Below are 12,846 nucleotides of genomic sequence, written 5' to 3' on the forward strand. Positions count from 1 at the left end.
GTAGAGGATGCTGGTTGGAATGTTTTTGTGACTGCAGTCATGTGTCTGTCTGTGTACACTAATTATCGCAACATGAGTGTGGGAGCTGTGATCACTAAGTTCATAGAAAACGCAAAAATTGGTGATATTTAAATAGGGAGGAAAGCCTTGGACTACAGGACAGTGTCAATGGGCTAAACAGTGGCAAATAGAATTTACTTCTGAAAAGTGTGAGGGTGATTCATTTTGGGAGGCCTAATAAGGCAGGGGAGTATATGTTGCTTAGAAAGTACAGAAGATCAGAGGGACCTTTGTATATATCCACAAATCTTTGAAAGCAACAGAAAGGTGATTAAGAAAGCATATAGAACAAAAAAACAAAGAAAATTTACAGCCCAGGAACAGGCCCTTCGGCCCTCCAAGTCTGAGCCGATCGAAATGTCCTGTCTAAACCTGTCGGTCAATTCCTAAGCAATTGTATCCCTCTGCTCCCCACCTACTTATGCATCTGTCCAGACGCATCTTAAATGAATCTACCGTGCCTGCCTCTACCACCTCTGCTGGTAACGCGTTCCAGACGCTCACCACCCTCTGTGCGAAGTACTTGCCGCATGTATCCCCCTTAAACTTTCCACCTCTCACCTTGAAAGCATGACCTCTCGTCATTGAATCCTTCACCCTGGGAAAAAGCTTGTCTCTATCCACCCTGTCTATACCCATCACGATTTTGTAAACCTCAATCAGGTCCCCCCCTCAATCTCCTTTTTTCTAATGAAAATAAACCTAACCTACTCAACCTCTCTTCATATGGGTTACTTGTCTTTTAATAGTCAAGATGTTAAATACAAGAGCTGTGTTGTCGAACCTTTGACTAGTAAGCATATCTGCGCTAGTTCTCCAAATGGGCAGTTCACTGAACATGTCGCCATTGATTTAATATAAAAGCTTGAGCAGATTGATCCATACTTGGTGGGATTCAGAAGAATGAAAGGTGATCTTTATAGAAGTATAAGGTTCTGGCAGTGTTTGGAAAAGTGTGGGCAGGGGAAAAACCAGAACTAGAGGGCATACTTTTAAAATAAATGGTCTCCCATTTAACATTTGAAATGAGAAATTCCTTCTGAAAATTGATGTTTGGATGTTCAATCATTTTATATACTCAAGACTGAGTTAGCCAGACTTTGGACTGACCTTTTCCACAGCATTATCTACATTCGCTCTCTGTTCTTTCCAAGGAATTCCGTATTTGCAACCATTTTTACTCTTATCAGTATACTGTCATTCATCTCTACACCAAATTGCAAGTGCTTCATCTGTCTATCTGTGACTTTTGATGCCCAACATTTTTTTTTGTCAAATGCTCTTAAGCCATCTATTTCACACAATTCCCAGGAGGAAAAACAATAAAACTAGCAAATTACATATAACGGTCTGATTTGTATACTCAAAAATGGAGCTCCAGTATAACTAATACATTCATTTCCTGGTAATTTTTTTTAAAAAATCATCTGGGGCTCAATTGGTTACACTCTTGCTTTTGGGTTGTAAGGTTCTGGGTTCAAGTTCCAATTTCAGACTTGAGTGCAAAAGTCAAGGCTGACATTCCAGTACACAATAATGGGTGTGCTGTACTGTCTTTTCAATGAGATGCTAAACTGAGGGTTTGTTTGCTGGTTTAAAAAATTTAATTTGCCTATTCTAAAGACAAGTAAGGTATTCAATTATTATGAAAAGTGTTACATAAATGCAAGTCTCTGCACTTTTTTAAAAACTGTTTTCCCTCTGGCGTTGCAACGAATATGATGAGAATTTATCTGTAGCAATAACTGTCTCCTGCATTGTCACTTCGAGGATCCCATCAGTATCTATTGTTACTGCCCATCACTTTGTCTAAATGCCTTCAGTGCTATCATCTGTAGATATGTAGCTGATTTCCACATGTACACTGAGCACTAATCCCTTTTGACCTAACTGTCTTTGTGATAAATCACATGACACCAGATTGTAGTCAAACCGGTTTATTTGAAAGTACAAGTTTTCGGAGCGTAGCTACCTGATGGAGCTGATTTTTAACTGATGTCATGTGATTTTTAACTTTGCCTACCCCCAGTCCAACACCGGCACCTCCACATCATGTCTTTGTGATGTTTAGAGTACTGTACTTTTGCATCATCCAGTCCAGGATGAGTCAAAGTTTTTTGAAGCTGAACACCATGTTCAATTGAAATGAATACACCTGTTTCTAAATTCTTCACGACTTTGCTCCACACTTAGGTTACAATATTTTTCCAGTGTTGTCTATCACCTCCTGAATTGTGTTTGTGTTGTGCTTGACTACTGTTGTGTAGTTTTATCAACTCTTTGCACCTTTGTTTCAGAGTCTCAAGTTGTCAGAGTTCAAATGAAGCTCACTATTCAAAATACCTTTTTATAACAAAAACTAAATCTTACGTTTGATCAAATTTTTTCTCATGTTGGTTTCTTTTTTTTCAGTACATTTGTTTGAGGCTCCTTTGAGCATTTATTGTGTTTTAAATATGTTCTGAACGTTATTTTCTCAACTAACACAAGCAAAAATATGAATCAAACATTATTTGTTGAACTTTGTTATCTGCAAATTACTGTTTGTCAGCATAAGTGTTGAAAGTTCACAAGTTGTTGTTTGGAGGTGAAGTGTTACATGCATTAAGATGCAAGGTTTTCATTTTGATTTCCATTTTATTCATCTCTCTGTCTGTCTTTGGTTCTTGTTTTTGATTTGGTGAAGAAATGAATATTTTGCTCTTTCTTTACTATAGAAATCTCAATCAAATATTTTCTCAATTGGCTTTACCTGATTTTTGATTGTTTATTTCAACAAAATAACTTTAAATATTGTATTTAAAACAAAATATCAGACTTCCTTTTGTTTCCAATTTAGATGAGTACATGTATGTTCTGTGCTGTGTTGTCATGTGTTTGGGTGTTTACTGTTGAGCTTTGGCAGTTTTAAAATGGTGGAGAGGAGGTGAATCACATTTTGAGTCTGAGACCTTTTTTACTTTGTACATGTGAAAATATGCCAAAACGCAGTCAGCTAAAATAAGCTTCTGAACTGTTTTGTCAGTAGTTTGGTGTATTCAATGAAAGTACTCATTACTGTTTAGGAGTTACCTATCAATGTCTTGATGTCTAAAACAAAAATGGAATTGTAGTTATAGGTTAATAATCTGCTTTTTAAAAAAAAGCTGAAAAATGTCTTTGTGGCTTAGTTAGCTTACTACATCCAACTAACAATTAATTGGCCTTCTCTCTGTCTTATTTCTACTTATCTTCAATCCTCTGCAAAGTAACATCTACTTATTTTTCTGTCCTATTTCTTTGCACATTTATCTGTCAGATTCCTTCTGTGGTCCTCCAGCCTATTCTAATGCTTCCCAGTTTAGAACTGAGCCCCCTGCTGTAGCTGGTCTATTTGCAGGTAGGTTTTTTCACAGCTGCTTGTTTCAATGCAGTAAGGTGTAATTTTTTTTTCTTTATTGTGTGCTGAATTTCTGTATGTTTTCATTTACATGTGAAATAGTATCTCAAAGGTTCTTGACATATTTTGGACAATGTGATACTTAAAATACATTATTTAAGTACTGTTTTGGTCGTCCGAGTCATACAACACAGAAACAGACCGTTAGGTTGGCACAGATGAGTTGGACCAGATATCCCAAATTGACCTAGTCCTATTTGTCAGCATTTGGCCCATATCCCTCTAAACCATTTTTATTCATATACCAGAAAGCTTGTACCTTATCCCCTAAATACATTCACCAGTGATGCTGAACAACATGGGAAAACCAAACTTGAGGCATTAGGTTTTATGTGTTGTACTTAGCTTACAGTATTTGCACTTTACGCAGCTATTCAGGGAACAAATTATGAACCAATTCTTCCACAGTTCTAATCTAAACTTACTCTGCAATATGCTTTCATCAGTAAGGTAAAACTGAATTGTTACACCAAATAAGAGTGTGGCAAGAAAAACCTCTTGACTTCTTGAGAAAAGATATAAATTTACACACCAAATTGTTACTGATTGCAGTCAGAAGATTTTCCTCTTGCTGTATACAAACCTCTCTAATTGACTTGATCTAAGGTAGCAAAATAGTGTGGCTACAAGAGCATGTCAGAGGCTAGGAATTCTGTGTGTCAAATAGCTTAATACCTGTCTTCCCAAACCTGTCCACCATCTACAAGGCCCAAATCAAGCGTATAATGCAATACCCTCTACTTGCCTGGGTGATTGTAGCTCCATCAGTCTAGACTTGTCACCATGCAAGGCAAAACATCCTGCTTGATTGGCACCCCATCTACCATCTTCACCACTCTCTTCCCTTCACCAGTATAGTAGCCAGCAATGTTTATCATCTACAAGATGTACTGTACCTATACCAGCTAGAAGCACAACAGCAGATGCATGTGAACACCATCCGAAAGTTCTCCTTCAAGCTACCCACCTTCCTGACTTGGGACTAATATCCCTGTTCCTTTACTGGCACCATGTCACAATCCTGGAACTCCCTTCCAAATATCCTGGAACTCCCTTCCAAATATCCCTATGCCCAGTGGATTGAATGGTTTAAGAAAACATCCCATCACTCTGTATTCCAGGGTATGGGCAATAAATCCTGACCCAGCCCTTGACACCCACATCCCAAGAATTAATGTTGTTTTAAAATCTACATTGAGTTTTATTGCTTTAACTTGGTGACTAACTATGTATTTGCAGAAGAGGGTGCTTTTACGGCTTGATTTTTAGGGAAGCTCAGATCCTTGTGCAAAATGATAAAGGCAACAGTATTTCATTGTTCAGGTTTACACTGCAAACATATTAGATTGTGCTAGTACCTCACTGATAATGGTCATGCAATGATGCAATCATAAATAGAAATTGAAGTAGATAATTTAGATGAATGTGAGAAAATAGGTGCAATTTTCCCAGGCCCAGAATGACTTTGGCTACAGTGAGAAACACCTGAGAAATTGAGCAAGGTCAAGATAGTGAGTGATGAGAGGGCTATTCATGGGGATTATCAATTATTATCACTCTCATTCCTACCTAAACTCACATCATTGATATCCAGGCTCCCATTCTACCATTCATTGAATGGAAATTGAGTACTCATACGTAATTTGAAGCAAGTACATACCGACTCCAATTTGCTGCTTGCTCCTCCTGACCTTCATCTTGAATAGCCAGTATCAACATCTCCGGGTCCATTCCATGGTCAATGATTGAATGCACATTCACTTTGCATTACCTGAATGCCTACAGTGGCCCTGCCTTCCCTGTTAGCATTTTGCTCCCTCAGCCAGACTAACAGACTTCAGTACTTGAATAAAAGCAAAATATTACAGGTGCTGGAAATAAGATATAATGACAAAGTGCTGGAGAAAATCGGGATGTCTGCCAGCATTGATGGAGAGAGAACAATGTTAACACTTTGAAGCCATTATGACTGCAAAATTGAAATGAGCTCAAAAGTGATGGTTCTTTTACCAGTGACAGAGGGGGAGGAGGAACAAATGAAATAAATGGGGAGTGTGTCCAGAGCAAAAGACAAAGTCAAGATGATATGAGAAAGCAGTGATGAATATGTAAAATGGATGTAAATGTTAGCTGTGAAAAGGAGAAAGGGGAACATTTTTGCTGAGAGTACGCCAACAAGACACACGTAAGCCTGACTGGGGGAGAGTGGAGTTGGATGAGAAATGGGAGAACAGGTGTCATTCTTTGAGGTTGTAGAAGTCAAAGTTGTGTCGTAAGTGCTGGAAACAGTGTTCCAGCTATTTTGTTTTTTCGTCTGTATGAACTTCTGAGGTCTGTGCTGGCCAACAACTTCCAGAACTACAAGTCAGTGCTACAGTGGTGTTGGCATGCTGATGACTGCATGGACCTTTTGGAGCAACTGGCTGCATGCACAGACACACAGCTTAGAGGAAATGTTGGCTGTAAAATAGGTAAAATAAGTGCTGTTCCTCCATCTTGTGTTGAGCTATGACTGAACACTGTAGCAAGCCAAGGGGGAAACAAAATGTCTCCCACAGACTGACAGTACATATGGCGTGACTTCCCTTGCAATGCAGACTCCAAACTAGAAAGCTTGTTTTGGTTATCCACAGTAACCAGTCAAGGGAGTGGGCATGTTGATCTATGGCACAGTTCTATATTGATCCCTCATCTGACGCGACGTGAACATTCAGCACGTACAGCACAGGAACAGGCCTTTCGGCCGTCAATGTTGTGCTGAACATGATTTGAAAAATGTGGTGCTGGAAAAACACAGCAGGCCAGGCAGCATCCGAGGAGCAGGAGAATCGATGTTTCGGGCATAAGCACTTCTTCAGGAATGAGGCTAGTGTGCCAAGCGGGCTGAGATAAAAGGTAGGGGGAAGGGAATTTGGGGGAGGGGCGCTGGGAATACAATAGGTGGAAGGAGGTGAGTGTGATAGGCCGGAGAGGGGGTGGGGGCGGAGAGGACGGGAAGAAGATTGTGGGTCAAGAGGGCAGTGCTGAATCCGGGGGTTGGGACTGAGATAAGGTGGGGGGAGGGGAAATGAGGAAGCTGGAGAAATCTGCATTCATCCCATATGTTTGGAGGGTTCCTAGGCAGAAGATGAGGCGCTCTTCCTCCAGGCATCATGTGGCCAGGGTCTGGCGATGGAGGAGGCCAAGGACCTGCATGTCCTTGGTGGAGTGGGAGGGGGAGTTACTGTTCAGCCACAGGGTGGTTGGGTTGGTTGGTGCGGGTGTCCCAGAGGTGTTCCCTGAAACGTTTCGCAAGTAGGCGGCCTGTCTCCCCAATGTAGAGGAGACCACATCAGGTGCAGCAGATACAGTAAATGAGTAGCCATGGGCACCCGCCTGGGCCGCAACTATGCCTGCTGCTTCGTCGGATATGTGGAACAGTCCATCTTCTGCAGCTACACTGGCACCACCCCCCACCTTTTCCTCTGCTACATCGATGATTGTATTAGCGCTACCTCGTGCTCCCACGAGGAGGTTGAACAGTTCATCCACTTAACTAACACCTTCCACCCCGACCTCAAATTTACCTGGACCGTCTCAGACTCCTCCCTCCCCTTCCTAGACCTCTCCATTTCTATTGACTCAACACAGACATTTACTACAAATCGACCAACTCCCACAGCTACCTAGATTACACCTCCTCCCACCATGCCCCCTGTAAAAACGCCATCCCATATTCCCAATTCCTTTGCCTCCGCCGCATCTGCTCCCAGGAGGACCAGTTCCACTACTGAACAACCCAAATGGCCCCCTTCTTCAAAGACCACAATTTCCCCTCCGACATGGTCGACGATGCTCTCCATCGCATCTCCTCCACTCCCCGCACCTCTGCCCTTGAACCCCGCCCCTCCAATCGCCACCAGGACAGAACCCCACTGGTCCTCAACTTACACCCCTTATCATCCTCCGTCATTTCCGCCACCTTCAAACAGACCCCACCACCAGGGATATATTTCCCTCCCCGCCCCTATCAGCGTTACGGAGTGACCACTCCCTCTGCGACTCCCTCGTCAGGTCCACACCCCCTATCAACCCAACCTCTACTCCCGGCACCTTCCCCTGCAACCGCAGGAAGTGCAAAACTTGCGCCCACACCTCCCTCCAAGGCCCCAATGGATCCTTCCATATCCGTCGCAAATTCACCTGCACCTCCACTCACATCATTTACTGTATCCGTTGCACCCGATGTGGTCCCCTCTACATTGGGGAGACAGGCCGCCTACTTGCGGAATGTTTCTGGGACACCCGCACCAACCAACCCAACTGCTTCATGGCTGAACACTTTAACTCCCCCTCCCACTCTGCCAAGGATATGCAGGTCCTTGGCTTCCTCCATTGCCAGACCCTGACCACATGACACCTGGAGGAAGAGCGCCTCATTTTCCATCTAGGAACCCTACCCCACCTTATCTCAGTCCCAACCCCCGGATTCAGCACCGCCCTCTTGACCTGCAATCTTCTTCCCGTCCTCTCCGCCCCCAACCCCTCTCCGGCCTATCACCCTCGCCCTCACCTCCTTCCACCTATCGTATTCCCAGCATCCCTCCCCCTACCTTTTTATCTCAGCCCGCTTGGCACACCAGCCTCATTCCTGAAGGAGGGCTTATGCCCGAAACGTCGATTCTCCTGCTCCTCAGATGCTGCCTGGCCTGCTGTGTTTTTCCAGCACCACATTTTCCAGGAGTCCTCACTTTCTCCTGTGCTGAACATGATGCCAAATTAAACTAACCCCATCTGCCTGCCCTTGGTCCATATTCTGCCATTCCTTGTATATGCATGTGCCTATCTAAAAGTCCCTTAAATGCTCCATTCCTATCTCCCTCCACCAGCACTCCTGGAAGTGTGTTCCAAACTCCGACCATGCTCTGTTTAAACAAACTTGCCCCTTCCATCGCCTTTGAACTTTTCCCCCTCTCACCTTAAATGCAATGTCCCCTGGTATTAGACATTTTAGCTCCATGAAAAAAGTTCTGACCATTAATCCTATCTATGCATCTCAACTTTATAGACTTCTATCGAGTCTCCCCTTGGCCTTTGCCACTCCAGAGAGAACAATCTGAGTTTTTTTAGCCTTTCCTTGTAACTCATTTTCTAATCCAGACAGCATCCTGGTAAATCTCTTCTGCAACCTCTCAAAGCTCCACATCTTTCCTGTAATGTGGTGGCCAGAATTGAATGCAGTACTTGCATGGTCTGGCATAACCAGACTTGTAAAGCTGCCACATGATATCCTGATCTTGTACTCATTTCCCGATCAATAAAGGTCTTCACCACCCTGTCTACTTGCGTGGCCTCTTTCAGAAAGGTATAGACTTGAACCCCAAGATACCTCTGTATATCAATGCCTTTCAGGGTCCTTCCATTAATTGTATATTTCTTAACATTTGATCTCCCAAGTGTAGCACCTCACACTTGCCCAGATTAAACTCCATCTGTTATTTCTCTGCCCATTATCTGCAACTGACCAATACCCCACTGTCTCCTTTGACAACCTTCTACACATTCCATGGCTCCACCAATCTTTTGTATTCAAAGTTTGTGCAAAGATTTGTAGCTCAGGTGCTCGTTGTTGTGGTTCTGTTCGCCGAGCTGGAAGTTTTTGTTGCAAACGTTTCGTCCCCTGGCTAGGCGACATCATCAGTGCTTGGGAGCCTTCTGTGAAGCGCTTCTTTGATGTTTCCTCCGGTGTTTATAGTGGTCTGTCCCTGCCGCTTCCGGTTGTCAGTTTCAGCTGTCCGCTGTAGTGGTTGGTATATTGGGTCCAGGTCGATGTGTTTGTTGATGGAGTTTGTGGATGAATGCCATGCCTCTAGGAATTCCCTGGCTGTTCTCTGTCTGGCTTGCCCTATGATAGTAGTGTTGTCCCAGTCAAATTCATGTTGCTTGTTGTCTGCGTGTGTGGCTACTAAGGATAGCTGGTCGTGTCGTTTCGTGGCTAGTTGATGTTCATGTATGCGGATTGTTAGCTGTCTTCCTGTTTGTCCTATATAGTGTTTTGTGCAGTCCTTGCATGGTATTTTGTACACTACCATGTGTACACTACCGTAGTGTACAAAATACCATGCAAGGACTGCACAAAACACTATATAGGACAAACAGGAAGACAGCTAACAATCCGCATACATGAACATCAACTAGCCACGAAATGACACGACCAGCTATCCTTAGTAGCCACACACGCAGACAACAAGCAACATGAATTTGACTGGGACAACACTACTATCATAGGGCAAGCCAGACAGAGAACAGCCAGGGAATTCCTAGAGGCATGGCATTCATCCACAAACTCCATCAACAAACACATCGACCTGGACCCAATATACCAACCACTACAGCGGACAGCTGAAACTGACAACCGGAAGCGGCAGGGACAGACCACTATAAACACCGGAGGAAACATCAAAGAAGCGCTTCACAGGAGGCTCCCAAGCACTGATGATGTCGCCTAGCCAGGGGACGAAACGTTTGCAACAAAAACTTCCAGCTCGGCGAACAGAACCACAACAATCTTTTGTATTGTCTGCGAACTGATTAACCGATCCAACATTTATGCATGTCACCAACAATAGAGGTCCACAGTGCGGATCCCTGTTGGACACCAGTAGTCACAGACCTCCAGCCAGAAGAATACCCATCCTCCACTACCCTCTGGCTGCTATGGGCAAGCCAATTCTGAATCCATGCTGCTAAGTTACCATGGATCCCATGCATCTTGATCTTCTGGATGAGCCTACCATGATGGACAACATTCCCTGCTCTACTCTCATTGATCACCTTTGTCACCACCTTGTAAAATTCAAGCAAGTTAGTAAGACATGACCTGTCCTGCACAAAGCCATGCTAACTGTCCCAATTAGGCAATGCTGTTTCAAGTATGCATAAATCCCATCCCTAAGAATTCTTTCCAGTAGCTTCCTAATCACCAGTGAGAGACTCACTGGTCTATAATTTCCTGGATTATCCTTATTTCCCTTCTTGAACAGAGGAACAACTACCCACCAGTCCTCTGGGACCCCTCCAGTGGTTAATGAGAATACAAAGATCTTGGTCAAGGCCCCAGCAATCTTCTCTCTTGCCCTCTCAATGACATGGGGTAGATACCATTGCGCCCTGGGGATTCATCCACTTTAATGCTCTTCAAGAGAGCTAACACCACGTATTTCTTGATCTCAAAATGCCGTAGCATATTAACATGCTCCACACAAATCTCAGTATCCTTCAAATCCTTCTGGGTGAATAAGATGCCAAGTTTCATTTAGGATCTCACCCACATCCTCTGCCTCCAAGCACAAGTTCTCTCCTTTTTAGTTTTTATGTCATTGAATCCCACCCAACCTGCACATCTTTGGACTCTGGGAGGAAACTGGGGCACCTGGAGGAAACCCATGCAGACACTGGGAGAATGTGCAAATTCACACAGTTGCCCAAGGCTGGAATCGAATCCAGGGAGGATTTAAGTGTAGGATTTGACCAATTGGCCCTCTATCCTGCTCTGCCATTCAATTAGATTGTGGCTGATCTAAATACTCCACATTTCCTCTTGTGATGATCTCTCATAGAGTCATCGAGATGTACAGCACAGAAAAAGACCTTTTGGTCCAACTTGTCCATGCCGACCAGATATCCCAATCTAATCTTGTCCCATTTGCCAGCACCTGGTCCATATGCCTCCATACCCTTCCTATTCGTATTCCCATCCAGATGCCCTTGAAATGTTGCAATTGTACTAGCCTCTACCACTTCCTCTGGCAGCTCATTCCATACACACATCATTCTCTGCGTGAAAAGGTTGCCCCTTAGGTCTCTTTTATATCTTGCCCCCTCACCCTAAACCTATGCCCTCTAGTTCTGGACTCCCCCACCCCAGGGAGAAGACCTTGTCTATTTACCCTACCCATGCCCCTCATGATTTTATAAACCTCTGTAAGGTCACCCCTCAGTCTCCGACGTTCCAGGGAAAACAGCCCCAGCCTATTCAACCTCTCCCTGTAGCTCAAATCCTCCAACCCTGGCAACACCCTTGTTAATCTTTTCTGAACCCTCTCAAGTTTCACAACATCCTTCCGATAGGAAGGAGACCACAACGGATCAGTAGAGAAGTAGAAGTAGGTATTAAAAGGATATTTCACAACAAAGTTCTAAGGCCACTCTCCTTGTGTTAACTAAAGAAATTAAGGAAATGATCAAAAAAACCTAAGAAAAAGCACAAAATTCTACAAAGTCCACGGAATATAAAGATAGGCCAAATGGTCCAATTCACATGACTACAGAAGGTGACCATAATGGATTATCCAATCAGCTTTTTGGCTGAAAATGTTTGCAAATGCTTCAGACTGCTTTTACACTGACATGCTGGTCTCCACCATCACTGAGAATGTGCATTCTTGGAGCTGTCTCCAGTTGTATAGTTATTTGACAACCACCACAGTTTGGATGAGAAACAACTGCAGAATACAGCTCTAAACTGTTTGTTGTGGGATTGCTTAGCCCTCCATTGTATGCTGCTTCCATTGCTTGTCTTACAAGTCATCCTGCTTTGCAACTTAATTAAGTTGAAACCTCAGGTTTTAGATCGAAGACCATAAGACATAGGAGCAGAAATTAGGCCATTCAGTTCAGGGTCTGCTCTGCCATTCAATTATGATTGATAAGTTTCTCAATCCCATTCTCCCACTTTCTCCCTGTAACCCTTGATACACAAGGACCTATCTTAGTCTTAACTAAGCTCAATGACCTGACCGCCACAGTCTACTGTGGCAATAAATTCCATAGATTCACCACTCTGCTTGAAGAAGTTTCTCATTATCTCCATTTTAAAAGCACTGATGTGCTTTACAAGAATCTATCTCTCTACCTTAAAAATGTTCAAAGACTCTGCTTCCATTGCCTTTTAAGGGAGAAAGACTGAAAACCTACTTTTGTTGAGGGGAAACAAAAGCCTTAAATGGGCAGTCCCTTATTTTAACCCATGACCTTTGTTCGAGATTCTTTCACAAGAGGAAGCAACTTATTTCAAACAAGTCATCTTTCAATCTGCTAAACTTCAATGGATACAAACCTACGCTGTTCGTTTGCATTATAAAGGCTCTGGTACTAAGAGTTATTTTAAACATTGAATTACAGCTCCACACTCTCTCTTCAGGCAGTTTTTTTTTATTTACTGTTGTTGCAAAGCTTAATTATGTTGCATTCATACCAACCCACAAAAGTTCAGGGTGCATACTTGCATTCACAGTGACATTTTTCTTGTTTGAAGTAATCCTCATTGCTGCATTGTGAAGCACTAGTTCGATTAAGAACAGAAACTC

The 12,846-nt window shown here is 43.3% G+C and overlaps 1 protein-coding gene across 22 annotated transcripts in view; it reads left to right on the forward strand.

The window, feature by feature from the left end:
* The window catches only part of LOC122550608 (phosphatidylinositol-binding clathrin assembly protein), a 161,692-nt gene that overhangs the window by 111,577 nt on the left and 37,269 nt on the right, over positions 1-12,846 (forward strand). For 14 of the 22 annotated variants that reach the window (XM_043691581.2, XM_043691589.2, XM_043691586.2 and 11 more), the window contains one exon: positions 3,359-3,439. The exons of the other annotated variants lie outside the window; for them this stretch is intronic. In XM_043691581.2, coding sequence (XP_043547516.1) covers positions 3,359-3,439 — 81 coding nt within the window. The remainder of the gene's footprint in view (positions 1-3,358; positions 3,440-12,846) is intronic. 22 annotated transcript variants of the gene reach the window in all.

Source organism: Chiloscyllium plagiosum, unplaced genomic scaffold (assembly GCF_037043375.1).
Source record: "Chiloscyllium plagiosum isolate Xiang-an unplaced genomic scaffold, Cpla_swu_hap1 HiC_scaffold_6, whole genome shotgun sequence".
Classification (NCBI taxonomy): Eukaryota; Metazoa; Chordata; class Chondrichthyes; order Orectolobiformes; family Hemiscylliidae; genus Chiloscyllium; species Chiloscyllium plagiosum.